The sequence below is a fragment of the Sylvia atricapilla genome, chromosome 2, assembly GCF_009819655.1.
Source record: "Sylvia atricapilla isolate bSylAtr1 chromosome 2, bSylAtr1.pri, whole genome shotgun sequence".
NCBI lineage: Eukaryota > Metazoa > Chordata > Aves > Passeriformes > Sylviidae > Sylvia > Sylvia atricapilla.
Window position 1 is genome coordinate 23,725,884 of NC_089141.1, and position 27,894 is coordinate 23,753,777.

At 47.8% G+C, this 27,894-nt stretch overlaps 1 protein-coding gene across 1 annotated transcript in view; it reads right to left on the bottom strand.

Annotated features, from left to right (window-relative positions):
- Positions 1 to 491: 491 nt before the first annotated feature.
- The window catches only part of CASQ2 (calsequestrin 2), a 33,610-nt gene continuing 6,207 nt past the window's right edge, over positions 492 to 27,894 (bottom strand). Inside the window, exons 2-11 of the mRNA XM_066340996.1 lie at positions 19,589 to 19,673; positions 18,026 to 18,126; positions 15,681 to 15,792; positions 14,252 to 14,325; positions 13,661 to 13,791; positions 9,017 to 9,062; positions 6,223 to 6,277; positions 5,438 to 5,538; positions 4,983 to 5,057; positions 492 to 1,320 (exon numbers count right to left, since the gene is read on the bottom strand). Coding sequence (XP_066197093.1) covers positions 1,111 to 1,320; positions 4,983 to 5,057; positions 5,438 to 5,538; positions 6,223 to 6,277; positions 9,017 to 9,062; positions 13,661 to 13,791; positions 14,252 to 14,325; positions 15,681 to 15,792; positions 18,026 to 18,126; positions 19,589 to 19,673 — 990 coding nt within the window. The 3' untranslated portion in view covers positions 492 to 1,110. The remainder of the gene's footprint in view (positions 1,321 to 4,982; positions 5,058 to 5,437; positions 5,539 to 6,222; positions 6,278 to 9,016; positions 9,063 to 13,660; positions 13,792 to 14,251; positions 14,326 to 15,680; positions 15,793 to 18,025; positions 18,127 to 19,588; positions 19,674 to 27,894) is intronic.

Genomic DNA, 27,894 nt, shown 5'->3' on the forward strand with positions numbered 1-27,894 from the left:
CAGTCAAAAGAGGCTTCTCACATGGGATATCTGAGTCTCTAAGGAGGGAGTAACTGTGCAACTAAATACTCAAAAGCCAAACAGCTTGAATCCCTCTGCTTGAATCCCTCACACCCCAATGTACCTCATCCACTATCTGTTTGGATAGATGTGCTCCCTCCCAACATCTCGATAAGGGGAAAAGATGCATCATGGGCTTTGGGCAAAGAGTCAGCAAAAGCTGGAAGGTCATGGGGAATGCTTCAGGGTGGGCCCCTATGGATGTTTCTACTGGCTTCGCTCAGTGCCGTGATCTTCAGTCTCAGTGTTTTGGACTCACATTGGGCTCAAAGCTGGACCAGCCCATCGACCCCAGTTCAGGGACTCGTGAGCTTTGTGTCTCATATCAGCCCCCTGCGGTGACTCCAGCTGTGGCCTGATCTTTCAAGAAGAAAGAGGTTCAGACAGGGGACCCCGTGTTTGGTTTTGCATTGTACTGCCAGACAAGAATATCCTGTCGTTATGTGGAACCACTGAAAACTTTAATAGCATCCCTAAAACCTCCCTCCCCTCCCAAAGCATTTTTCTGGCTCTTAGCATGTCAAGGAGTAGCTACAGACTCCCGCAGCAGAACTTGCAGGATTGAGTGGTCTTGGCAGAGTAGCTGCAAAGGGCATTGTGTTTAATAAAAGGGCTAAACTTTACAGTTAGGGTTTTCCCTTTGTCTTGAAGTGAAATTTGGTCTTTGGATGTTAAGTGCTGGGCTGATGAACACAGAAAATACAAATGGGCTCCCTGCGTCCCTCTGGCAGCAAGCAGGCAGGCACTTTTCTCCTGCCCGGGACACTGGGGGCAGATTCCCTGCGGATTCCTACTGTCCTTACTAAGGAGGCATGATTGGCAGCGGTGCTGTGCGCCTGCGGGCGCTGCCCTCCCCAGGGGCAGTCCCGGCGGCTCAGCACCGCTGGGAATCAGGCGGGGGGCTCCCGGCAAGGGCGAGGGCAGGGGGCTGGGGCCGGGGGAAGGAGGAGCAGCGGTGCTGGCTGATGCTCAAACGGGTCTTCCGATGGAGGGACCTGCCGCAGGGCGAGGGCTCTCGGGCCCCACAAGTCAAACTGCACGGAGCCACAGTTAGTCATCGTCATCGTCGTCGTCGTCATCGTCGTCGTCATCATCGTCGTCGTCGTCGTCGTCATCGTCGTCGTCGTCATCGTCATCTTCGTCGTCGTCGTCATCTTCAGTGTTTATCTTCCCAGAAAGCACGTCCTCTATCCAGTCCTCCAGCTCCTCGGCTGTGGGCAGGTCGTCATCATCTCTGATGTCCATCCAGACGCTGTCAGCCTGTGGGGACAGGTGATGAGGGGTTAGCTGCCCTCAGGGACACGAGGAAGAGGCGGGAATGCGGCTGATGGAAGCAGAGGGTTGGAGCACGGGGGGGATACAGGGCATTGGCTCCCTCTTTCTACAGCCTGCGGACGGCTCAGCCAGAGCGTCTCTGCCCATGCATGGGGATCACCACTCCCCCTGGAGTGCTGCTGTGCCCGGCCAGGGGCTGTGGGACTGGTCAGCAGCTTTACAGGGGGCTGTGTGCCCTGATGAGATGTGTGCCTATACCTGTGAGCAGGAGCGTTGCTCACCTGATGCATTCCTCACTCTATCTGGATAGTTCTGTAGAGAGATATCAGAGACCTCTGCCAGCACCCACTGTGTCAGCCTGGTTTGCAGGACATCACAGTGTTTCCCTCCTTCCATCCAGAGCCCTTCTGGGACCTCTTCCTCGGAGCCTCCACGAGCCCCTGTCAGCAGCACCCTTTCTCCCCAACATCTTTTACAATCACCTTTGCCTCAGGACCTCGCTCTGGACTCTCCATGTGTGATAATGATTCCTGCTCTTGGAAGGCCCTTCCCTTAGGTCACCTCAGCCATGCTCCCATGCGTGGCTGAGATGGCACACTGTGCATCTCAGCTGAAGAGTGGTGAGAAACACTCTCTGGCCCTCTGGCTGTCATTACTTCCATAAACCAAAGGAGAATTCAGTAAAAGAAGACAACAATAAATTTGTGACTGTTGCCCAGGGACAGCAAGCTTATTTGGTCTCTGGGGTCTAGAAATGAAAGTTTTCCTCTCTGCTTTGCTACAGGTTCCTTGGGTAAATTCCTGGATAAGCTCCTCCATTAAAAAGGATCAGCCTCCTATTTTGCTGAGGCACTGTGAGGTTATCTTATTCAGAATTTGATGTTGCAGAAGCATCCTCACATATCAGAAGATAACTATCCATTTTTGCCAATGTATCCAACTCCTTTCCCTGTCTGTGGCACTTAATTCTCTTTGATTTATGGCTTGCTTAAAAGCCAGACCAATTTCTGCTCAAGGAAAGCTGTGTCTCCCATACAATATTTTTCTCCTAAATCACAAGAAGTGTAATAAAAAAGAACCCCTGGAGAGGCATGCAGCTCTTGCTTCACTCAAATGTTTATGTCCCTAACCACAGGACTGTTCGTGTGGCAAAAAAGTGACACTTTTAAATAATGGGAGTAGGAGGGGCTCCGTTTCACCTCGACAGTGTGCTGTGCAAATAAAGCAGTGATATTTTGCAGGGCATCATGGCCCTGGTCCTGAGCCACAGTCACCACAATGTGATGAGCCAGTTGGGGCTGCTGGGAGCTCTGGTGTTTGCATTGGCAGGTTTTTACAAAAGTGATGGGGTCACGAGGGTTATGTCCACTGAAGCCAACAGCAGTGTTTATTTTCACTCTGTTGTGTAAGCCCCACTTCGTACCTGTGTAACTTGGCTGAATGCAGTGGTATAACACTGAAATAACAAAATGAGCTCAATGTTTGTTTTAGGTATCACCCACCAACCTAGAACTTCCTTAAATCTCTCTTGAGAAATAAAGAAAGGACTTAAGAGGAATGAAATAAAACCTGCAAATACTGTAATCAACAACCTGAAACATTTACTATATCAAAGCCAGATAATGCATGAGTTTTTACAGGTCTCTGAGTGGCTGCTGAATAATAAGGCACATGTTCTCACCTAATTCTGCTTTCTATATGATTCTCATGCTGCTCACAATCCAACTTCAATGAATTCCCATTGATTGCTGTTTAAAGTAGCTTTGACATGACTTAAACATGACCAGTCACAGTAAATATAATGAAGGGAGATACTGTATTAAGGGCATAAGACTGGAAGAATTGGGCTCTCTTCCTATCTCATGATCTTAGGTGACAGGTGCTATTTTGCCCCTTTTTTCTTTTGTATCTCCCTTAACAATTCTCCTAAGAAGTGTCAACTCACTGCTCAACTCTCTAGGTGTCTGTTTCATGGTCTGGTGGAGTACTGCTCTATTACAGGTAAAAAGCTCACATTGCAGCCAGGGCTGAAACTACCCTGTGACTCCCAAGTCAGCCTCTCAACTCCCTTGGTGGCATTAGCAAGATCCAGGGGCTCTGCTTTCTTCATGACATCGTTGCTTTGCCTTCCCCACCACGTCTCCCATCTATAGCCTCGCAGCATCTCTTATGACAGGAAGCACAACTGATGCTGTCCCTCTTTTTTCTGGGGTGATACAGGAGACAGGATGTGGAGGCTGGAAGCAAGGTCAATGTTGAGCCAAACCAGCAGCCAGCCCCACACACTTGTCCCAATTTTAAGTCCCTCACTGCTGTCTTCTGTTGAAACCTCAAGTTCACTTACGACTCAAATTTCAAACATGAAGTCAAGCACCAATTTACAAACCCCACTCCTGCGGTGGAGAGATTTCTGCATCCAGAGACACTCGCATACCCACACAGGTTCAATTCAAAGAGATTAAAGCAGACACCCAGCACTTAAACATTCAAAATAAACTAAGGTAATAGGTGAGTCAGGCAGGAGCATGCTGCATTACGGGCTGTCTGATCGTCTGGACTGTCATTGTCAGAACGAGGAAAGAAAGGTTTTTCATTGCATCAGGACTGTGAAGCATGGTACATCTCACTCAGCAGCTCTCCTGAGACCCTACTGATGAGGGTCAGATGAGGGTCAGATGGGTCCCTCTCCCACCTGCCTTAAAAGCTCAGAGTGTGTGGGCAACACGAGATCAGTCCCATGGCTTTTTGGCTTGAAGGCAACCACAGTGAAAACAGAAGCTGCTAGAAAGTTGTCCCAATAGCATAGCTGTGGCTGCTGTGGGTACTGTTGCTCCCTCAGCTGTGCCACAGTAGCACCTGCCTCTGCAGGTTTCCCTCTGCAGCTGCAGCCTGTGGGATGGTGTGGAAACCTTCACTGCCACCAGGTGTCGGATGGGCAGGTCTTCTTTTCCCACCCAAATCCCTCCAGCAGTACCTGCACAGCAGTGGCTGAAGGGGATGATGGCCTGGATGAACCCCAGTGCACCCTCTTTACCACAGCAGGAGCCCTTGATTACCAGTTTATGCTGTACTTCGGTTAAAGCTGTGTATTTATTTAGCTTTTTTTCCACGCTGTGCAGTTTCTCCCCATCATCTGTTGGGGACAATCTTTCCCTCCTACACTCAAGCTGTGCCCTTTTGCTTCTGTAGAAAAACTCAACCTCATTTTTCTCCTCTTCTCCTCCCCTAAGCATGGCTTTCTTTTCCCCCATGCACAAAGCCACCAAGCTGTCAGAGCAAGGAATGGACAAAGCTGTGTGCTGTGAGTTGTGGTGGAAATGCAAGAACTTAAAAACAAAACTGGGCAAAGCCCTGAATCCCAGGCCACAGAGGCTGGTGGTGTCCTCAGCAGATGTGGTTTGTGTGTGATTCGGCAGCAGAAACACACTCAGACTGAAGCCCTCAAACCCAACCTTGGAGGCGTTAGAAGCCCTCTGGCAGGTGTTACAAACTCCTGGTGAGTTCTTCATATTTTTTCCCCAGGGGAAAAGCCTGTTCTACCTGCACTTAACAGTGGCAATCCCACTGATTCCAGTGTACCTCAGGACCCAACCTTTCCAACACCCTAATTTTGGGATCACTGAATTTTCTGGGCACGTGCTACTCACGTCTGTGACGTTCACCACCCCGATCTGTGGTCTGAACAGGTCGATCTTGAAGGTCTTCTCCCAGTAAGTGATGAGCTGCAGGAGTGAGACACAAGGCTCAGACTGTGGTGTTTGCAAGGCCCCATCGCATTAGTTCACTCAGCTGTGGAGCGAGGGTGTGCACCCATGTGTGCACTGGAGACAGGAGAGGCTGAACACAAGCTTGGGCTGCCACATGTGGCAAAGGGAAGTGCCGACTCCGGGGCTGTTCCCAAGACAACGCCTCCTTGGGAGGCAGAGCCAGACAAGCAGCTTCCAAGGGGATGGCCTATGGTCCAGTTTCCCATCCTTCCCTGTCCCAGATTCCCTGGAGCAATTTCTGCATGCATGTGTGCACACGCACACTCCCACACCCCCCCAATGCCCACCCCATCCATGAATTAAACCAAGAAAGGCAAAGAGCCTCTGCCACTCACCAGAGGAAAGTCGTCAGGGTCAATCCAGACAATGCTCAGGTCAGGATTATCGGTGTTGTCCCTGGCAACCTGCTTCAAGATTTCCAGGAACTCAAAACCATCTGAAATGATATATGAACCACTGCAACTCTCCTGCAAGTGCACAGGCACTTTTTGCTTGTGGGGTTTCCAGCTTCCCTGGCTCCCCTAGGCACACAGGAGTTGTTTATAGTTCTCATTAAAATGCTGTCTCCCAGCGCTTTCTTTTGATAATAAGGCTTTTAATTTCAAGCATCCTCCTCGGGTATTGAAATTAGTTACACATGAATTAAGCCCCATAATCCTTCCGTGGAGTGGAACAATGTCACTATTTTCTTGTGGTGAGGGAAGAACTGAGCCCCCAAGAGGCCAAAGCTTTCCAATTTGCTGATGCCTCTGAGAAGCGGCGATGCCACAGCTTTTCAAGAGTTGGTGGCTTTGGGTTTCCTGAATGCTTATCCCACACCCAGCCCTCAGCACTCTCCCAGAGCCACACAGCAAGATGGATGCAGAATTCAGGAGTGAATCCTGGTACTGGGGTAGAGGAAATGACTTTTTTTTCCCCAGGCAATCATCCATTTCTATCCAAAAATTGAGTCCTGGCTAGCACACCTGCTAGCATAAACACCCAGAAGCATCCTGGCTCCCACCCCAGTAGGCTGGGGCTCCCCATCCTGGCCAGGGTGCTAGGCTCCACAGTCAAAGCACATGAAAATACACTTTCTTGAAGGATGGAGAGCCACACAAGGAAGAAATTGGCTTCCTACCTGGGTCATCTTCTTCAGCAAAGGCTACAATGTGGATACCCTCCATGTCATCCTCCTGGAAACAACAGAACAATTACCGATGGACCAGGGAGGGAGGACAGAGTCTGGGTCGTTCCTGGAGATGAGGAGCAGTGGGGTGCCTTCAAAAGGGACAATTACAAAGGGAGGATTGACTAGAGCCCCACTGAGAAACAGAAATGGGAGCTGAGGTGAGGCTGACACAGGAAGGTATTTAGTGTTGAAGGGTAGCGTTAGGGTAGTGTAGGTAGTGCTGAAATTCTTCAGATAAAAATGAGGTGGGCACCATAATGGCAATGGCAAGGGAGCTTCTGATGGTGTGAGGCAAAAGCTGCTCTGCAGAAAAGGTCAAGGGCTCTCTGGCACGAGAAAAGAGGCTCCCCCTTCATCCCTGAGGCCACCTACCCTCATAAATTTTCAGCTACCAAGGTATGGTTTGCAAGGAAACAAATATCTGCCACTATGCTCAGCCCCAAAACATGCTCCTTTGGGGCTCACAATTGCCTAACAATATGAGAGGCAAGATGGCTCATTTAGGCCCCTTTTTGGAGGTGAAGCGTCCCTGCTTTAGGTGAGGGTCTCCGTGACCAGTGAGGGAAATTGAGTGGGGGGGGGGGGGGTCATTTCAGGACTCCAATGAGCGGAGGACAAAATTACAGCCTGGTGGATTACTTTTCTCTATGAAACACATGAGGAATGACATTGGCAAAGGCCAATGGATCTGCTGGCCAGTTCATCATCTGCCTGCTATGAATGTCATCTCTGAATTATCCCATGGATCGGTTTCGCCTTCCTCACCCGCTGTCGGTCCCAGTTTCCATTTCAATTGGTTTTAATGCAAGAAAAAATTCCCATCTAAATGCTAATTTCTTTTCCCTTCTGAGCCCAGAGGTGACAAAGCCACCATCAAATACTGAAAGGGAAAAAGCCCCCTGAAAGATTAAGTGGAAAACATTATCTTTAAAAACAATAGCGGATGCTCAGCCTTTGTGGATGTCTTCAGGGAATATGTTTTCACCAGGACATTCTAGGTAGATTTACTTGGGATCCAGACCACTTACAGCAGGAAAAATTTACACTGTTGCTTTTTCTTCGTATTTGCCAGCAGCATTGTCAGACAGCAAAATAAGAAGTATGTATCTATGTGCTATATATAATTACATGTATATACCTATATAATGCAGCTCTATTCCGGCCTAAAAGGTAGCAAACAAAACTGGTCTAACTCCAGTGAAGGCAGTGAGGATGTTGTGAATTTGCAGTGAGATCAGAATCCAGCCCCTTGTCTTCTGTAGTTATGAGCCCACTGCTCATAGCAGAGGCAAGCTCTGTATTCCCAGGCTGCTGGTTGAGCAAGCATCCTACCACTGGGAGTTCACACTTTTTGTGAGGCCATTTTAGAACATGGTCAGTATGAAAGAGACACCACTGCATGTGAAATTTGGATCTCACTGAAGCGCCATTAAAAAAGCCTTGGAGGGGTTTTGGTGGATCTTGGAAGCTGTGTTCTATACAGAATCTGTATTTCAAAACAAAATGAAAAGCTATTTTCCTTAAGTGACTCATAACTCTTGGTTCAGTTTTATTACCTCTTGCCTTGCTGTATTAAAGGCTCCCAAGGTTTTTGCCACTTTGGATTGCTGCGGCGTTTCATGTTACACAGCCAAGAAGGGGATATCTGAATGCTGTTATAAACGTGTTGAGCCTTTTGGAAGAATGACTGCATCTTCCTTAGTGTCTGTAAAGCACCTGTTCAACCTTTTTTTTCAGCATTCATCTGGCACTTGAGAGTCTCTGACTAGTTTTTAACACCATATTCACTCACAGTGAAGGGATAATTTGTTATACAGTTTTTCTTTCATTTTCACCCTTCTCTTCTTCACCACCCCTGCAGACCTTGAGAGTCCTCTGTGTGTGATAGGGGCCAAAATGTGGGTTAGTTCTTCATAGTCGCTGATTTGCATCTTGCTTGCACTGTGAGAACTGCAGTCAATGCATGGCCTGCTTTGAAATCTGTATAATAAACTGTGCTGCCTGCCTTCACTTCCATTTTGAATTGTACAACTGCTCCGGTACCTTTACAAGGACATGTAGTGACAGGATGGGGGAGAATGGCTTTAAACTGAAAGAGGGTAGACTTAAACTGGATGTTAGGAAGCAATTCTTTACTGTGAGGGTAGTGAGGCACTAGAACAGTTGTCCAGAGAAGTTGTGCATGCCCCAGTCCCTAGAAGTGTGCAGGGTCAGGTTGGATGGGACTTTGAGCAACCTGGTCTAGTGGAAGGTGTCCCTGCCACAGCAGGGAGTTGGAGCCAGATCATCCTTAAGCTCCCTTTGAACCCAAGCCACTCTATGATTCTGTGAGTTTCCATGAGACATCTGCACAATCTCCATAGCTCACCCAGCTTGCAGGCCACAGAAATCACCCCACCAGCAGCACTGATGTCCCTTAGCTGAGATGGAGCATCCTCAGGCAGGATCACTACACAGGCCCCACGCCTGCCTGGCACACTGCTTAGCTTTCCCTCTCTTTTCTATAAAGCAAGGAGGAGCCAGCCCAGCTCTCCATTGCTGCTGCACAAAGCATTAGAGCACCCTGTGTGAACTGAGGCACCAGGCATCGCAGCCAAGGCTTTCCCTTTTCCCAGAAGTGAGGGAGTAACTTTGCAAGAAAGGAAAGGTAATGTTTTGCCCAGCCAGAGGCTGGAGCTCTTGAGTAGCAGTTTCTTGTTGGAAGCTGGCAGGGGATACAATGGCTCCCACCACATGTGCTTACCCACGTCTCAAACATGTCCTCTGGGCGCAGCTTCCTCAAGGTGGCCCTGGAAGGAAGACAGAAACACTCTCTGAGGACATGTCCAGCACTGCCACACATGACACTGTCAGCATCACGGGAAAGGTCACCACGGCACGCTTGGCTGGTGGCTGGAGACAGCCACCACCTTTTGAATGCAAGAATGGGGGCACTGTAGGTCAATTTATGCCTTTATTTGTGGTGATAAAACCCTGCCCATGGCTCCACTGGAGTCACTGCAGCCACTATTTCTGCTTGGGAAGATGAGACGGTGTTCTGTGCTGGGATGTGCTGATGAATTAGTCCCACACCTAGCAGACTGTTCTGTCTATGCTGAGAGCATAAGACAACATCCACTTTTGTTTTGGAGTCCCTGGGACATGCCTAATGGGCTTGTCCTCACTTTCTCCTGCTTTCAGCCCGGCATAATTTCAGAACAGAAATCCTTCCTGCCTCTGCTGAAGCAAAGAAAACAGAATAAACTCTGGAAAGGAAATTTGGATCCTAACAACCACTGACAAGAAAATTTAAACCCTAAGACTGGTCAAAGCAAATTTTTTTTGAAAAGTAGTTCATAAAGGAAAAAAGATTCACAGCAAATATATTCAGACACATCTGTAGCAGGAAGCCTGTCAGAGAGCCTGGCAGGCTGAGAGTTGACTGGGGTGTTAGAGGGGCACCCAAGGAACACAAAGCCATAGAAGACAAACACAAATCATCCTTTGCACATCTGCTTGCTGTGTTATTAGCTGTTTGGGGAGGATGCCCCAGCAGAGCAGGTCTCCCAGGATGACCTAGGACCCAGGACCTACTGCAAAGAGAAGTGTCAGTCTATGAGGTTTTAGAACAGATTGGTAGGAGTGGCAGCATGTTGCCAGAAGCAGGTGGAATAAGTGAAATGTGTAACCTGTCTCTTCAGTTTGCCTCATAAACAAAGCAATGGAAACAAGGGAATATTTTTTAGAGTTTCCTAAAGGACCTGAAGAGCCACAGAATTGAGTTCCAGTTAGATCAGAGGAGGGAAATCTCCTGTGGATTAATAATATTGAATATAATGGAAATGAATGGCCAGTTTTCAGGACAGAGGAAATTATCCAATTAAGATTCATAGCATATTATTTGGCATGATCATATGCATAACATATCCTCATATAATCTGAAAAAGATAGGAAATAGGGATATGGAAGTATTTGCTTGCCATATCCAATTTTTTGGCAACCAGCGAAGGCCTGACTATGAGTTGGTACAGAGGATCCCCTGAGACTTGAATGTCTGCACGATAGACACATAGCAAGTAACACACTTGCAGAAAACCAGCATTGATTGTACAGGTGCAGCAATTGGTTCTAAATTAGTTATAATTAAATATTGCCTCTCAGGAAAGGGGCCCAGGTGTCACAAATTGAGAAAAGAATCATCTCCAAAGGAAAAAGCCCAAAAGAAGGTTGCAAACAGTTGGGAAATGGCCAAAAAGTAAAACAGACCATTATGGCAGTGGACAGCTACACCGTGAGCCTGCACAGTGAAGTTATGTGTAGTTCTGGTCATTCCATCCCAGAAATTATATGGACAACTGAAAAAGGCACTTGGAAATGTGGGAGTGGTAGTGAAGGTATGGAACGACTTCTATTTGATGAAGATTAAATAGATAAGAATTCTTTGTTTTGTGAGAGAGGTGACTGAAGAAGGTTTTGGCAGGTATTCTTAAAAAATTGGAATGGTAAAGAAAACATGAATAGCTCAGAACATGGCCAAGGTTCTAATACCATCAAGATGGCAGGTTTGATTCCTGCACAAGTCATTCACTTAAGAGCTGTATTTGATGATCCTTGTGGGTCCTTTCCAACTCAGAATATTCTGTCATTCTCCCCCCATAGATTACCTTAAATGTTATTTGATGTTTCTCTTAAGACAAGAGTTAGTAGGTGCCCAGAGAAATTATTAGGTAGCAGGTATAAACTAAGCAGCTAAAAATGGTCTTTTGACACAATGCATGTTTTAGCTGCTGAACTCATTACAATTTGGTACATTCAGCATCAAAACAGAAGTAAGGTAAAAACGGCTATAGAAATAGCCACTAAACACAGGATCAAGGATACAATTTTTGAACCAGTAAGTCCTTTCATTGTTGATGGTCCAAAACCAGAGATTTAATCAGGTGAATGCATATTATGTATTTAGGCATAATTGTACTTGGCTTTTAAGACACTTTCCCTAGCTGTTCTCTGGGGGAGGCTCTTGGAGAAAGGAAACTCAGTGGGAAGGATCTGGCCACAGCCAAGTGTACTGATTGCTGTGCTGATTCTGGATACTTCCCTGTGTTGGAGGAGTGAGGCAGGTGGGGTTTGGGTAAGTAAGAGAGAGCAGAATTCAGCCCCCATGTCGCTACACCAAAATTGCAGAGAAGTGGGGGTCCAACCCCAGCCTTTTGCACGTGAAAGAGTCATCAACCCAGAAGACTGAACCATGTAATTTGTATTTGTGCAACTGAGAGTGAAATCTGGGCTTAGACCTTGGAGTGGCAGTGACCACCATGCCCAGATGGACACCCATCTCTGCAGCCATGGACGAGTCACCCCACGGTGCTGAGCACCAGCTTCCTGACCTTCTGTGAAGAGGATGAACTTTCCCACCACAGCCTGCAGCTGCAAAGAGAAGCCTCAGCTGGGAGGCTGTGCATGAGCTCCTCCTGCGTACCTGCTTCAGCTCCTCTCTCAAGGTTGTAATGAAAGCTCAGCAAATCCTAGTTTCTGTGTAGGGTTGGAGGAAGTGATTTTTATCATCACTGCCTGGGCACAGTAGTGGGAAAGCTGGTTTTGGAAAGGCTGTTTAAGGCATGCCAAGGAGTCTGGGTACAGCTGACCAGCGGTAGCTCTTCCCAGTGATGTGGGGGGCTCCTTTAGTGGAATGGTAAGGTGGCAGTGGGGCTTTGCACGTCTGAGGAGGGATAGTCCCTGCCTATGAAGAGAGAAAGTCTCCTGTGTGAGGGGGAGGGAGCCACTGGTCCTCCATACCTTCCTCAGGAAATATCCTGCTGAGCTGTCTAAAGGGAACCAGCACATGGGAGCTGCTGAGGTGGCTTCATTTAATCTACAGCTCATCTCCATGTCTGACTAATTCCAGCCTGTGGTTTTAGGTTCTTTACTGGTGGCGAGGCAGGATGAAACACTTCTTCTCTGAAAAGCTCAATATGAACTACTGCGAACATCACTATCACTCCAGGCTTCTTCCCCTGCCATGGCAGCATCTTGGCAGGTTTGGGATTTCAGACATATGATTTTATGGACTCCTTTTAATTATTTTCTGAGCTTTGGCACTTGCAAAACACACGGCCCATCCCCTTGCTTCTACCAAGCACCACAAAACATCTAAGACTTGGGGGAATTCCACTGCAATTTTGTGCTAGTGAAGGATTTGCCTTATTAGGATAGCATTTAGATGGCTGTGTTTAATCAGCCTTCTGATGCTGCTGCTTGACAGAAGGAGCTTGGGGAAAAGAAAATGGGAAGGACTAAGGCCAAGAAGCCTAGAAGGTCAGCAAAGTGAATTGTGGGTACATAGAAAGTAGAGGAGCCCTTCATATTTCATAAAAATCAGAGAACTGTTTCTGGTGAGTCTCAAATTCTGGAGATGATCTCCTGTCTCTGTGAACACAGATCTCCAGCTGACCCTGATTTGAGATTCCCCCCTCTACATATATGGCCCTGCGTTCCTCAAACTCATCTAGTCCCTTGATTGTCTGCTGAGAAATGCAGTTGTAGGAGCAGCAGGTAGCCTGTGCCACTCTCCTGAGAGGTTTTTCTAAGGGTATAAAAATACAGCACTTCCGGGGAGTAGTGCCCCTATTCTTAACCCTGTGCCTTTACCCAGGATCAGCCTCCCCGGTGACTTCCAGACTATTTTTGTAGCTGAGTCCCTAAACAACTGTGCAATAAACCTGATTGCAAAAAGCATGAGCATCCACAGCTCCTGCTGAGTAGATCAAACACTGTAGATGCTCAGCATCTTTCCCACATGAGGTTCAACAGAGCCATAACAGCTGTGGCTTCTTCTCTGTGCTTGTGGTCAGCAGGAGCCTCTTAGTCCCTTGTGGTTCCTCTGAGCTTGGTCTGAGCTCAGAGACTGCCTCCAGACATGTCTTACATCAGGAGAGGGATACATCCATTAGCAAAGCTGTTTTCAGGAAGGAGGGGATTGGACAGGATTTGGATTTGGCTTGAGAGGCCTTGGAGAGGGTCATCTTCTGTGCAGACCTAAATTAAATGCATGAGCAATTAGGGTAAGGATTTCACTCTCCACTGCCTTCCAGCCTCACTGCTTTTTGAGAAAGGACTAACCAGGGAAAGGGAAGAGCAGGAGGAGGGAAGCTGTGATATCACAGCTCCATTGTGGTGAACTATGACTGCTGTGTAGATACTTGCACCTTGGGGGAGTAAGAAAAAACCAGATTGAAAAAACCAGTAAGAAAAAAACCAAATTTCACAATTTAAAACCTGGGTTGGAAAATCATCAGAAGTGGTCATCATCCTAATTTTTTTTGAGAGCGATGCCCTAGAGAGGCAAGGTCACAATGACAGACACCTTAACCCACTTCCCTTGTCCAGGAGCATCCTGTGTGCTACATACCTTCTGTGCTCTCTCACAAAATCAACCAGCTCCTCTTCTGAGTAAGGCTTATCAGGGATGTGAACAGGCTCATCCATAAAGGGTTCATAGAAGTCCACCTCATTCATCTTTAGGCCCAGCTTCTTGGCAACCTGTTGCAGTGCAGAAGTCACAGGTGAGAGAGCTTCATGTGCCTTTTTGCCTACCCAGAGTCTTTGCTGGTGGCAGAGCTGAGATCAAGGTGCTTGCTCTCTCTCTCAGAGCATGCACTCCTAGGGGTGACCCAAAATAGAATGGATCTTTCCTTGTTTAAAAACCCACTGATGCCCCCTACACTACTGGCGTCAAGCAGTGAGGCAGAGCAAAGCCACAGCCCAGGGCCTGAAGACATAGAGGGGCTGGGTTCCAAACCCACATCGGGACCTGCCTCCATGCTGCAGAAATGGCCTTTTATCTTGTGACAGGGTCAAAATATCACTGCAGAAAACAACAGAATCCAGGAATGCTGAAAATGGGAAGCTGAAACCAGATAATGAATCTGGGAACATCCTGAGCCCTCAGAAAACAGGTGGTGGCATATGTGAGCTACCACGAAGATGTGTGGATGCTTACCCCTTTGTCAAAGGTAGCAAAGAACTTGACATAGGGCTGGAAGTGTTCAGCAGCTTCTTCAAATGCCTTGAAATCTGGAAGGAGAAAAGGGGAATGAAGAAGTTGTTTCACAGACAGCTGGCCACACTCTGATCAGCCCGAAAGGTATCGGGGAAGGACAAATACAAACTACTGCAAACTCCATCAGATGATACACAATGTTTTTTCCTCCCTTCTGGAGTGTACAAAGAAGGATGATCTCATGTGTAGCAACATGCTGTGCAGTCCCACAGTGTTCAAGAATGCTGTAGAGCCCAGCATGCCACACTTAACTGGGGCTGAAATCAGCAGCTCTGTGAAGCAGGTCCAGGGTTAGTTCAGACTGGGAGCTACATGGAGTTGCTCCAGCATTAATGATGGCTGCCATTCCCTAAACAGTCACCAAATGTGATTAGGCATGCTTTTCCCACTGCAGGAGAGTGGGGCAGGAAGCAGGTAGGCTTTTACTGTAACTCCTACCAGGTCCTCCTGCACCTCAGAGTTCAGGAAAAATGCTCTGAGCCTAGCAGGGGATTTTACAACAGGCATTTCCCACCTCTCTTCCGAATAGTTATAACTGAACAGTGTTAGAGTCACAGAGCCCTGCCCAAACTGCCCTGCAGCCCAATTTGAGAAAGATGACGGGAGAGGTGAGTGTGCTGTTGCATTGCAGACCTGGTGTTAAGTGGCTTGTGTAGGTAGGAATGCCCATCTTTCTGCTGAAGACAGGACATGCCAGGGTGGGGTGCACACTGCCAGCACTGCCCGGATAGCAGGGAGAGCATTTGAGGCTGCACGGCTTAACAGGGAAATTCTCACGTGAGGATTTTTCTAGGCTTGTGAAAGTTGGGTTTGCCCAGAATGGTCCCTGAGTTGTATGTCCTTCAGGGCATGGGACCAGCCTCTTCCCAGTGTTGGGAGTTAGCAAGGAGGAACAGGAAAATGCCTCTGCCAGGCTTCCCCAAAGGGCTCTGCTTACTGCTGCTGTATGTTTGCCACAGTAGTATGTCCCCTTTCCCCTTCCCCACCCCCTTCCCTCCTTTCTTCTTTGATTCTTTGGGCTCACTGCTCACACCAAGGGGCACTTTGCCCCTTTTAGTTGCTCTCTCAGTGTAACTGTAACCTCAGCTGATTTTTGGGTGACGTAAACTCACTTTACTGCAGGAGTCCCTGGATTATGGCCCTCTTCTCTTGCCAGCACCTTGCAGAAGGGTCAGATGTTGGTGTAGGACTGGGCTTATGCATTACACAGCAGAAACTTGTCTGCAAATGCACTCATCCTCCAGCAATTTTCACTCTCACAGGCTGCCATATACCACAACACCCTTCATGTTCATGCAGAACAACCAGTGCCTGGCTCCTACAGCCCCCAGGCAGGCTCCAAGGCCCACAAGGAACACGTTTATCTTACGTTCTGAGTCTTCTCCCTTGAAGTAGCCAATGAGTTTGATTTCGTCGTCGATCTGGTCAAAGGCCTGAAGCTCCAGCTTGCTGTTTATGACCTCCACGGGGTCTTCTAGCAACTGCCATGACAAATGCATGTGGTAATGCAGTGATTTGCAGCACCAACCTATGCCTGGCAGGGTGTGTCACAAGCAGCCTAAGCAGGGAGAAAGAGGTCACCCAATTTCTCTCTGCTGTTGGAAACCCTGCTTAGTGCTCTCTGCCTTAGCATGAGGAGCTGAGAGAAGCAGGTCACCTTCAAAGGGAGATGTTAGTAGGTTCATTGCAGAGGTGGAAGCATGGAGAGGGAGGCTGATAGAGGACTGGGTAACCCAAATGAATGCTGAGGGACCTACAGTGATGAGGAATAAGGAGTAGCAATTGCAGCTGGCTTTAAGGAGGCCAAGAAGAAAGAAGAGCAGTTGAAAAGAAGTTGGTACGATCATTGTGAACATCTGTGAACGATACCTGTGTATCTAAATCTATATAGATGTTTTTTCAAGTGTCATTTGCTGGAAGAGGTCATTGCAAAGATCTTGCTTTTGAGAAACATTAAAACCAGCATGCTGGAGGGTGACCCAACAGTGGTTTGGAGCAGTAGAAAGTCTGAATGAGAATTTTCCTGGCTAGTCCTCCTCGTATGCAAAATAGTTTAAACCTATTCTTTGGTCCTACACACGTCACAGTGTTAATGAGGAAGTTGGAAGACCTGTCTGGCACTTTAGACTGTCATTGATCCAAACTTTGTTTCTCTTTTCTTAACTAGTTACTGCTGGTAAAAAGGTTCAGTCAGATTATTTTGCCCAGAAATAGTGGTATAAATCAAGTGTGCTTTCACTAGAAGGAAAAAAAAAAAAAAAAAAAAAAAAAAAAAAAAAAAAAAAAAAAAAAAAAGGCAGGTAAGCCACTGCCTACAGAGGAGAACCTCTGAGTTTCTTTTACTTTTCAGATCAGGCTGACAAGACACCACAGACATGTCTGGTTTGTCTGGTTTTATTTCCTTGCTTTGCCAGGTATTTTTCTTCCTGAGCGGAAAACAGAAAACCAGAAATCCTTGCTCTCTTTCTTTTTTCACAGAACATGATTTTTCAGTGACACACTCCATGACATAGCAAGCAAAACCTCATGAAGTGCCTTACAGTATCCTTGAGACCCATGTTCCTGTGTGAGGCTGTGCCTCTGCTGTGCCCGCAGCAGCATGTGCAGTTTCCTGCTGCCGTAGTGGCCTGAGCCATGGGAACCTGGGATCCCACTGCTGCAGGGCCATGGCAAAGCTCTGCCCGGTCTGTGGCCCTGATGGGACAGATGCCCATTTCTGACCGTGAAGTCACTTGCATGTGTTTCGGTCACAATAGCCAAAGCACATAACCACAGACATTGTCATGGGAGAGCTGAGGTCCTAGGGATCTGTTTTAATTCCCTGGCCATGCCTCTCCTCACCAGCGGTTTTTAACCACAGGTGACTATGTAGGCAACCTGCCACCCTGGGAAACAAACCTGACCTCCCTTATCTGCATTACTGCACGGCCACTTACAAAGAAAGCCTCACTTCAAAGGAAAGGCAAGCCACTGCAAAATGTTTTCATTTATAAAGCAAAGACTATGGGTTTAGTCTGTTGCCTCTCCTAGGAATAAAATGTAAATAAAGATAAGTGCAATGTGTAGATGTGGGATTCAGCATCGCTTTTGCATTTAGGCACAAAGGTGAGTACATCATTGTGCCCATGCACAAAATGATCCCAAACTGTTTAGTTCTAAGATCATGATCTTCTCTCACTCGTGGCAGTGCAATTTGGCAAGTTCACTGAAGAGATGATATGTTGCTTGTGCCTAGAAATGGGCAAATAGTTTGCAACATAAACTTTTTCAATGCACTGAGCTTTTTTTAGTTGCTCTATGAGAATCCTAGTTCTTGGATAGTCTTTTTTTGAAAATAGCTCTTTTTTAAAAAAAGAAAGAAAAAGCATGAAAGATTTTGCAAATGGCAAAGTCTGCACACAAGCTTGCTAACTGAGGTGGCTGAACAGCAGTCAGTTATATGGATTGTAGCTGACTTCCATTCAAATAGTCTGTAAATAGGAAAGAGGGGAGGTTGCCTCTAAGATATAAAGTGTGTAGTGGCATATAAGGGTACCACCTTTCCTGGGAACTCATGGTCAGACAGGTATTGGGGAACATGCCAAATGCCATCTCTACCTGTGAATAGCAGGGATGAGATTTCAAACAAAGGCACACTTGGTTTTTTAGCAAACTAAGTGTTTGCAAGGTCTTCTCTGAGGGATTTTATCTAGCTCTGAGCTTATTTGTGCTTACATCCAAGAGGAATTCCACCAAGACATCTGCAGACAGTTCTCCATCAAATTCAACCAACCGCTCGTCCTTAAAGACATAGAGACTTCCCTCTTCAAGCAAGCCTGAAAGACAAAGAGACGAAACAATAAGTGGTTAACATGTTGTTAAATGCATGTTTTGTGCAGAGTGTCTTGCTTCTTATCCCAGCAATTCCTCCTGGGAAAATGCAATTGCCAGTTTTCTGTGTTGGTCTAGTTGGAAACAACTAAGTAATTCTCTGACTGATGTTTCATGACACAGGGAACAGACTTCAGCTACAACTGGTGCGAAATTCTTCCCAAATGTTGAACTTTTCATTCAGGTCACAGTTTGGTCTCAGCTGGAAAAATTCTGCACTAGGAACTTGTTTTAGTTTGGCTGTCTATCTTGCACTAAATACTGGGCTCTAACTGACAGCTCAGATTTTAACAACCTGTCACTATATGGAAAATGGATTTTGATTCGGGTTGTGTTCAGTGTCCGGAGAAGACTGAACTATGTGAGCGTCACCCGTGACCTGAAAGTGAGCTTCAAACTGTCTGAGGCTTAGCTGGCCTTGGCAAAAGCGTTAGAAACCAATGATAGAGATACCACAGACTGCAGGGTGACAGATTTCAATGCTGTATCACTGGACTGAGCTCTGAGTGCCACAGAACCTTGTTGGAGGCTCCAAAATCAACAGCATTGGCCTCCTGCAATGTAGGTTGGCAGGGCACCACTGGCCAAGGAGGTTGGTAGTTTGTTCCTTCTTGGAGAGGCAGAAGCTCTTGTCTTTAGTTTAGCTCCCATTAGCACCCACTAATGAGTCTAATTTAGGAAAGCCTGTAATTTAGGAAAGAAAATTACAGTCCAGAATGATTAAACCTTAGGTTTAGTGGTATATTTGTGTACTGTTGTATTAATGTGACACAGTATTTCTGTACTGCTTTGTGGGCTGAAATATGAAGGGACTGCCAGCCCCTGGAAGGGTGTCCAAGGGTGGGCAATGCAGCAGCCTGACACCTTTAGAGCAGATTTCCTCTTTCACTGTGGGGAACAAGATAGAATGATTGGCACCTGACTACCAAGCCATTGCAAGGCTGTGGCTGCCCCAGTTGTTGATGGAGTCACTGTGTCATAGGGCTGATGACATTTGGGGGACTAAGTGTTTTCCCCATATGTTCTGGTTCTGCACTGCTGCGTTGGTCTTATCTCTGTGTAGGAAGAGCAGGAAGGTACTCCATGGCACCTATTTACAATTTCTGCACAGAAAGCTGTGAACTTACACCCTGTCATCATTACAGCATGAATTGCCTCTCTTTTTCTCTTGGTTTGGTTTGTTTTGGTGGACAGACCGCTTTTTCTGGAAGGGTCTTGGCTTGTCTCTCTCATCCTCACCCCCACCCCCGATCCTGCCCCTGTTGGGGTGGCAGGTGGTCAGTGTGCAGGTGCCACCATCATCCTCCCCATCCTGGAAACAAGGATTTGGCTGTCCTCCATGGGGCTGCCTGTTGGACATCACTCCCAGAGATGGGACATTCCAGGGACATCAGACCTGGGACTCACCTAACTTTTTGGCAAGCTTGGCATCCTTCTTGGAGTCCACCATCCCAAAGCCAATGCTCCTGGGCTCCAGGACCTGAGCTGCCAGCTGTGGGAGAAAGCAGAGAGCTCAACATTAATAGTGTTAAACACCACAGGGTAGCTAAAGGGCATCATGCCCTGCTAGCATGACAAGACAGACACAAGTGACCCATATTCTGCTGTTGAACAGCACCAATGGGTGGGATGTGTCACATGCTGCCTCTCTGCTGAGATAACCCAGAGGTCACAAGGGTTGGGTTTCTTCCCATTGTGTTGCAGCAGGGAGTTTGCTGGCACTACTGTGTGCTGTTCACTGCTGTTTGACACTGGCCTCAGGACAGGGCTCCTGAGTGAACTGGGGACACCAGAGCAGCGGGGGGTGGCTGGAATAAAGTCCTGTACCACCAGCACAGAGCAAAACTTGTTTCCTCTGTGGTGCCTTGGTGGCCTCCTGCAGGGGAGTGTGACGTGGGCACCACAGACATTTTAACTCTGGAAGTGCATGGTGCCAGGCAGCAGTGAGTGCAGGACTCTGCAGCATCATGTTTTCTCCATGCATGTTATGGGGTGGCCAAAGCAGGCTCCTTTTCCTATGAAGTGCTTGAAGTCATGCCTCCTGTCCAGGCTTCAGTAAGCCCCCAGATCCTGGTCCTCTGTTTTTACTAAAGAAATGCATCTAAGCCCAGCCATGCTCATGTTCACCTTCTCACAGCTATACAAAACCACTGCACCCTGTTCCCACCATCTTTGATGAAGGGGCCTCTTGAAGATATCAAGTTCCTGCCTGTTTTGTGAAAATAGATATGTGAGGAAAGGAGAGACGCTCTGCAAGCGCCCTGTGGTGAGAGCGACCCTGGGCGAGACCCTGTGAATTCTAAATTGGCTCCTGGAGATGTAGTGACCCTGGTAAATGGATCCACTTATGCACTGGATGACTGACAGCCCCACCATAAGCATACTAGAGACCCTACAAGGTAGTAATGATGCTCTGAGAATGCAACTGTAAGAGCCTCCTCCTCCCTCTCCCTTCCTGCTGCACAAATGCCTTTGATGCTGATGGTCTTCTTGCTGTTCCTCCTCCCAGCCCTGCCGGAGGGTGGGGGGATGATGGAGATGAGGGGTCAGGAGCCTCTGGGGCAGGAATGTCCCTATTAGGGCATAGCTGTCAGTGCTTGGCAGCAGGAGGCTGGAGGGGGGCAGAAGAAAGCCATAGCCAGAGAGATGGTGGGTTGATTTATGGGGAAGCTCCCGCCCTGCCCCAGCTCAGTTTGGCTTCCTCCCCCAGACTCAAAGCCAGTTTGAATGTCACCCAGCGGTGCTGCCACCATGGCCACGTGGTCCCTTGGCTCCCCTGCTATAAATAGCTTCTGCTAGTGCCAGGCCTCTGTGAGAGAGAGTAGTAATTAGAGGCATTGGGGAGAAAAAGTGGCAGGGCAGCCACCTTGCCTGTGCAACGGGGTGTCATGGGGCCAGCTAGCTCCCTGTGCCATCAGTGCACAGCCTGTCCCTGAAATTCTGGGGGATGGTGGCACACACCCTGGTGATCAAGGCTCAGCGACCTTGCTTGAGCAAAAGGGAGAGATGGAGATTGTAGTTGCTTTCTCCCTTCCACCAATTACACATCCTCAGGCCTTTCCCAAAGCCCTCTAGGAGGACACAGACTCCACCAACCACCACAGCATTGCTGCAACTTTGATCATCCTGCAGCCACCTGCTCTGTTGTCTTTAGGGGCAAATGCCACCATGGGAGGCAAAAGGGGTGCCTGTGTTACACAGGAAACAGGGGTGTCGATGCTGCTTCCTGGCTCTTTGCCAGTGCTTTGAGATAAAGGTAAGGCTGGACGTTCAGGGCTTGTGCTTACAGTGGACACCGCCTGAAAGGGGCAGAGCACTGGTTTGCATTTGCACATCCATTAATTAAGTTGATAAGGCACTGGTCTGGTTTGGTGTCCTACCTGGTGACTCAGGCCACCTTGGAACACCTTGGAACCCCATATTTTCAATGAGAGATGGACACCTCTCATGGGCTCTCTAGACAACTGCAAGTGAGTGGTGGTAGGAGATTTTCTGTTTCCCATTATGGGGATTTGCCCTGACTGGACAAAAGGATGGAGCCTTTAGGATCATCAGCTTTCTGGGATATTGTCAGCACATCCCTGCTTGCTGGTGGTTGTGTACACCAGTAAGAGATTCCTGGGAATCACGACTTGACACTCTGGCTGCTCTGTGACCCGAGGAAAACACAGAATGGCCATCGGAAGAAGGCTTGTTCAGTCATGTCCATCCATACTTGATTTAGTTACTTACAGTTATGTCAGCCATGTGTCAGGCAACGTCAGGGAAGTTTAAGCCCACTAATTCTTGACTCCTGCACACAGGAGGTGGTTAGGGTTTCTTGTGGGTGTTTGAAGGTCAGAAATATGCAGAAAAGCTGCAACACCTGCTACAGACAAGTGGTTGGATGTAGCAGGGATGTGTGCAAGAGAGGAGGCATTGATCAGGAGTCATGTACGTCAGCACGCTCTTCAGAGGGGTGTGGGTGCAGCTCTTGTAGATGTGAGCATGGAAGCTTGCTGGGAAAGAGTAAAAGTGTCAAGAAAACGTGGGTGATGTGATGAAAGCCCCGTTGTGTGAGACTGTGGGAGCGCTCAATGGTCAAAAATGGTCTCAGTAATGCTGGAGGTGTCCCTGTTTGTGTGGCAGGGCTTGTGTGACTGTGTCTAGCAAGACTGTCTCCTGGAGGTGTATGTATGGTGGGTATGAGTGTTTGGAGGTGCTCCTCTGAAAAGGCTCTTCCCCAGAGATGTGCAACAGTTTGGGCATGTAGGAGAGTGCCTGTGTATGGTGTGTCAGTGTGCCTGAGGGGACAGAGGTGGGAGCTCAGTGGGCAGCCTGCCTCCTCTGCAGGGACCTTCATGCCAATGAGACAATGAGGAGAACAGTACAGCCTGAGCTCTCCAGAGCTGGGTCTCACAACAGGGAGATCTTTGTGCAACATGAGACTTTCAGGAGCCATTCCCACTGTGGCAGAGGCTGGAGGCAGGAGAATTTGCAGGATGTTTATGGTGGCTTTTGCAAGTGCAAGCTATGCATGGGCTGGGCATTGCTCCTGGCCTTGCTTTCCCTGCTTTCCACTCCAGCAGGTGAGTCTAACCTGTGCATAGATGATGATACACTCCCACATCTATATTTGAACCTCAAAAAGGCAGCAAAATATGGAGTATGCCAGAGGCACAGCAGTTTGGCTAATTGCCCCCTACTCATTACAGTATCAAGCATTTATATATCCCCTTACAGTATTTTCTGATTCCATAATGCTAGTGGGATTTGAATGCAGATAATGTTTCTAATCTTGACAATCCTCTTGGCTCAGGACCTTGGGACAGAGGCATCTGTAATCTAAGAGCACAGCCCCTCCTCCTCCTCCTGCTTTTAAATTCATATTGCTTGAAGTCTTGGCCAGCCAGAGCCCTTGCCTTTGTGTCAGCCTCTATCTCTATAGCATGTAATTTAGCTTCAACAGCTGCACGGAGACATGGAAGAACTGGAAGAACTGCCCTGGAAGAACTGGACATAACAGACCATGCAGTCTCTGAGGTAGAGCAGGAGCTTTGGGCTGTCAGAGATGGCTGACAGCATGAGCAAAGAGCCCAGTAGGTTGTAAGTGCATGTCCCATGTACATTTTACAGACTTACTCTCATGCACACGAAGTCTTCACAATGCATACTTTCTACCCATAGGATCCCAAGCTGGGCACTGTGCAGCACTGGGAAAAGGAGGTGTAGGTTGGGCAGCATTCCTCCCTCAGGTAATAACCATACTTGAATTTGGATGAGCATGAGGGGGCAAATGGCCCTCTGGGATGTGTGAGAGGTACAGCCCAAAGTGAAGTTTGAGTACTACCAAGAATGCAAGAACCCTATCCTCCTGGATGGTGTCAGCAGTTACAGGCACTCAGAATAATGGATATGGAAAGGCACAACTCCCTGCCCAACATCTCAGCTTTACACCCACTATACCTATCTGAACCTAGGTGTGATGCTGGGAAGTTTTGGAAGATTTAAGAAGTCGAATAGGGTAATTTTGAAATTCTAGGTTATGCAGCAGCAGAAATGTCACTGTCTGCCTGACCATTCTCCTATTCCAGCTGCAGGCACCACTGATTGTGCCAAACTTTTTTGGTGCTAAATGGCAGAGAAAATCCTTTAGAGAAGGTTAAAAATGGGGATGGGAGGAGTGGCTCTCTCAGGATGGTCAATTTTCATTATGAAATAACATTATGGCATTCTGGCCTGGATTTTCTTCCCACTTCTCTAGCACCTGCCCAGAGCTCCCACAGACAGTAAGGCTCATCTTTCTCAGCTGCTCAGGCTGGGAGGATGGGGGCTTGGGGCATTTGGATGTCTCTGAAAGCCATCATGAGTATACTTCTCTTAACCATCTTCTCTTAATCTGTTTTGCTGTTTAGCAGTGGAGGAAGAACAAAACTCCAGCAATGCAGGGAGAAGAGCAACAGGACATGATGAGAAAAAGCCTCCAAAGCAATCTACAGTCCTCTGCTGCTTCTCTCCTACTCTCTTTAATGCTGCAGTTGATGCTGATGATCAGAAACTGGTTGATGAAATGATGATAATTGTATATCCCCAAATGTTAGGTTTTTATTTTCAGAAACAGCAGGAGGAGATGGCAAGTTTTTAGTGTATTACCCCAGAAGTTTTGAATCCTTACTCAGGACTCCCCGCCTACATGCTACAGTTGGCCACTCTGTTTGAGACATCGGGCAGTTTCTTGGGAACAGAGGTTGTTAATTTCTCATTCCTAATGCTGTGCTGTCCTGACTAGCATCCCCTTGCATACCATGCTAGTAATGTCTTAGGCTTTTCCATAATTCAGGCTGTCCTGAAGCACTGTGGTGATCAAAGAGAATGGCCAGAAGCTTGCTGAGAAGCTGCCACTAGAAAAGTCACTTTGCTGGCAGTGGGGACTGAAGGAGAGTATGCTGGTCCCACCTTACTACACTTTTCCACCACCTGAGCTGCTTGGAGAGGTTGAACCTCCCCTCCTAGGGATCACTGCTCCTTCGACTAAAAGGCAAGTCCCCAAATATGGAAAATGCAAAGGTCACTCCCTCAGAGCTGGCTTTCACAGGTAATGCCTCAAAAATGCTGCCCTGGAGCTTTAATTGTTGCGCAGCCACTCAGCGGGGTCAGACATACGGCAGCGTGCTCTTTGGCTGCCTCTCTAAAGGTTTCACATAGCTAGGGCTGTATTTTTATCTGCTCCTGGCATCCCTAATTTTAGCTAGCTGCAAGCCAAAGCACAGCCTCCCCAGCCGTGAGCTAACCGAGGCTGGTGCCCGTGCCACCGAGCACCCATGGGTGCAAGGGCCACCTGCCACTGCTCCCAGCCAGTCCCTGCTGGCACCACATCGCAGATGTTTTGACAACTCAGCTGTGCAACTTGCACGTCAAGGGCAGACAGGGGCGTGTGTGTGTGTGTCTCTGTGTGTGTGTGTGCTGCCCCAGGGGTCTGGGACTGGGCAGGGGCCACACCACTAAGATGCTCCTTCCAAAACAGAGACTGATGGTGTAGTTTGGGGGCTGTCCTTGACAAAAGTGAGGCTGTCACTTCCTGGTTCTCTTTCTGACCTCAGAAAAGCTGCTTTGAAACTGAAGGCTGGAAGTTGCTGTGAAACCCATGCAGGGCAGAAAGCTGAGTGCTTTTAGTGGGTGTTGGAGGAGGGAGGCATGTTTGGTATTAAGCCTGTTCACCTACACATGCCTATGTCATTTCCATGCCTCTGGCTCTCAGGAACAAGACAGATTTGTCCAGTTTCTGACCCAAGTGAGTGTAAGCCTGCACCTCTGAAATCCAAGAAAGTCCAGGATGCTGCAGATGAGAGCTGTGAGCTCCCATTCTGCATCCAAAGAAAGGATCAGCCAGGCAGGGCCCTGGGGCAACAGAATGGTCCTTGAGACAAGAAAGACCTTTTCCTCAAGGAGTGAGCCGAGAGAAATAAGAACTGAGGAAAGCTTTAAATATACACAGCCCTCCTTGCACTGGGTTCGACGTGTCAGAGGTCTGCTAGCTGGCGGCAGTGTCTCCTGCCAGGGCTGGACAGCGTTCCCAGAAAAAGAACATATCATGTACAGCAGCTGGCCTTCACCGGAGCTGTGTCAGAGAGCACGCAGGAATGAGCACCATCAGCACTGCTCAGGAGGGAGCGCTGACCCTCTGGGGTGCCGGGGAGGGACGAGTGACTGCCTGGGAATTGAGTTCTTGGTTGCTGCTCGCTCTATTTCCTTGGGCAAGATTTTTTGTATTTTTTTTTCTCATGTATGTAGGTAAATCCCAATGTGCAAACGGAAAATACAAAAAAAAAAAAAAAAAAAAAGAACTTGGACCTTGCTAAGTCACTTCTTTCCTAGGGCATGGATTTTGTGCCTGGTTGCCTGTTATTTAGGGACAGAGGCTGCAAAAGGACATCTTTGATCATCAAGACTCAGAATCGTGTCATTCAATCTCTGTCACAAAGCAGGCAGTGTCCATTTAAAACCCATTGGACTGTTCTCCCCTTCCTCCTCTGGTGATGAGGGACTTTGTAGTTCCAGACTTGTTTTATTCATAGCCCATTTGTCCTTAGGCTTTGCGCTTAAATAGCTCTTCTCCCTCCCGGGTGTTTAAAAAGAATTACCATATCCCCTTTCCACTCTTCCCACAAATGAAGGTCAGGAACAAAGGAAGGACAGTCATGGACTTTGATTTGTTTGGTTTTAGATGAAGGGCACTGGCAGATGAGGCTCTGGAGTAAGGTCATGGTGGGTGAGCATGGTATGGCCGCCTCTACCCAGTCTGCCTCATGGAGCAACAACTGCCCCAGCCTCTGGTCAGCTCCTGAGAAATGTCAGGGTCCAGGGCGGAGAACTTGAAGTGGTAACTATGAAACCACATATGTCCACTGAGTAGGTGAGTGTGAGCTCAAGCTAGCCCTTCCTGGGCCCCTCACTCAGGATAAGGCCAAGAAAAAAATTCTCCACTGGAGCCTGGTGAGACACAGGAACAGGCTGCCCAGAGAAAACGTGGATGCTCCATCCCTGGAAGTGTTCAAGGCCAGGCTGGAGGGGCCTTTGAGCAACCTGGTGTGATGACCCACTCTGAAGAGGAAGTCACACCTCATCTAGTGGAAGGTGTCCCTGCCCATGGCAGGAGAGTTGGAACTAGGTAATCTTTAGAAGCCCCTTCAAATCCAGACCATTCTGCATTTGTATGAAAGGCATCTCATTATACAAAAGTGAGACCCTGCCTCCTGAGAACCAGCCCAGCACAAAGACACTGGGGACCCTTGTTGGCACTTTTAGGGGAACCTGAATAGCATGGCAGGACATCAAAGCCAAAGAGGATAGGCTTTTCCACATTTTTCCTCAATTCCATTTCTGAAGAGAAGAGTGACTCAGAAGTTTCTGAGTCCCCATGAAGCTTGAGGCCTTGAATAGAAGTGGCCTCAAATTGTACCAGGGGAAGTTTAGATTGGATATTAGGGAAAATTCCTTCTTTGAAAGGGTGGTCAAGCCCTGGGACAGCTGCACTGGGAAGTGGAGGAGTCCATCCCTGGAAGTATTTAAAAGACATGTAGATGTGGTACTCAGAGATATGGTTTAGTGGTGCATTGTGCTGGGTTAATGGTTAGACTCAGTGATCTTTAAAGTATTTTCCAATCTAAATTGTTCAATGATTCTATCACACCTACAGAGATTGTCTGCAACAGCTGGACTGTGATAAGAGCTCCATACTTCAGGGCCAAGAAAGGCCACAAAACCTGAGCAGACTTGGCCTTGTACTCTGCCAGCAAAGCAAGCCCAAGCTCACAGGGGTCTGCCATGTCTCCAGGAGACATTTGCATTCTTTAGATCTTGGAATTACAGCTAGTTTCTGCTCGTGTCAGAAGAACTCATGTCAGTACAATCCTCTCCCAATCATAATTTAGCAGATGAGAAAGGTGCCTTTCAAAACACAGTTATGGCTGTGAAAGTGGGGTCTTATAAGAGCTGCTGCTCATGCAGCCCATCCAAAGTCACTACTGGGAACTGACAGAGGTACTGCAAAGAAAGAAACATGGCAATATCAGGTAATTCAGCCTTGGAACTTATTTTTGCCACACTTATACAGAAAGATCAAGGAACACAGTTGTCTCTAGATGTCAATGTGCTCATCTGTGAAGCAGGTAGTTTTCTGTAACCTGTTTTTGGGACTGGCATATCAGTGAGTGGAATCCCCCTGGGTGCTACTG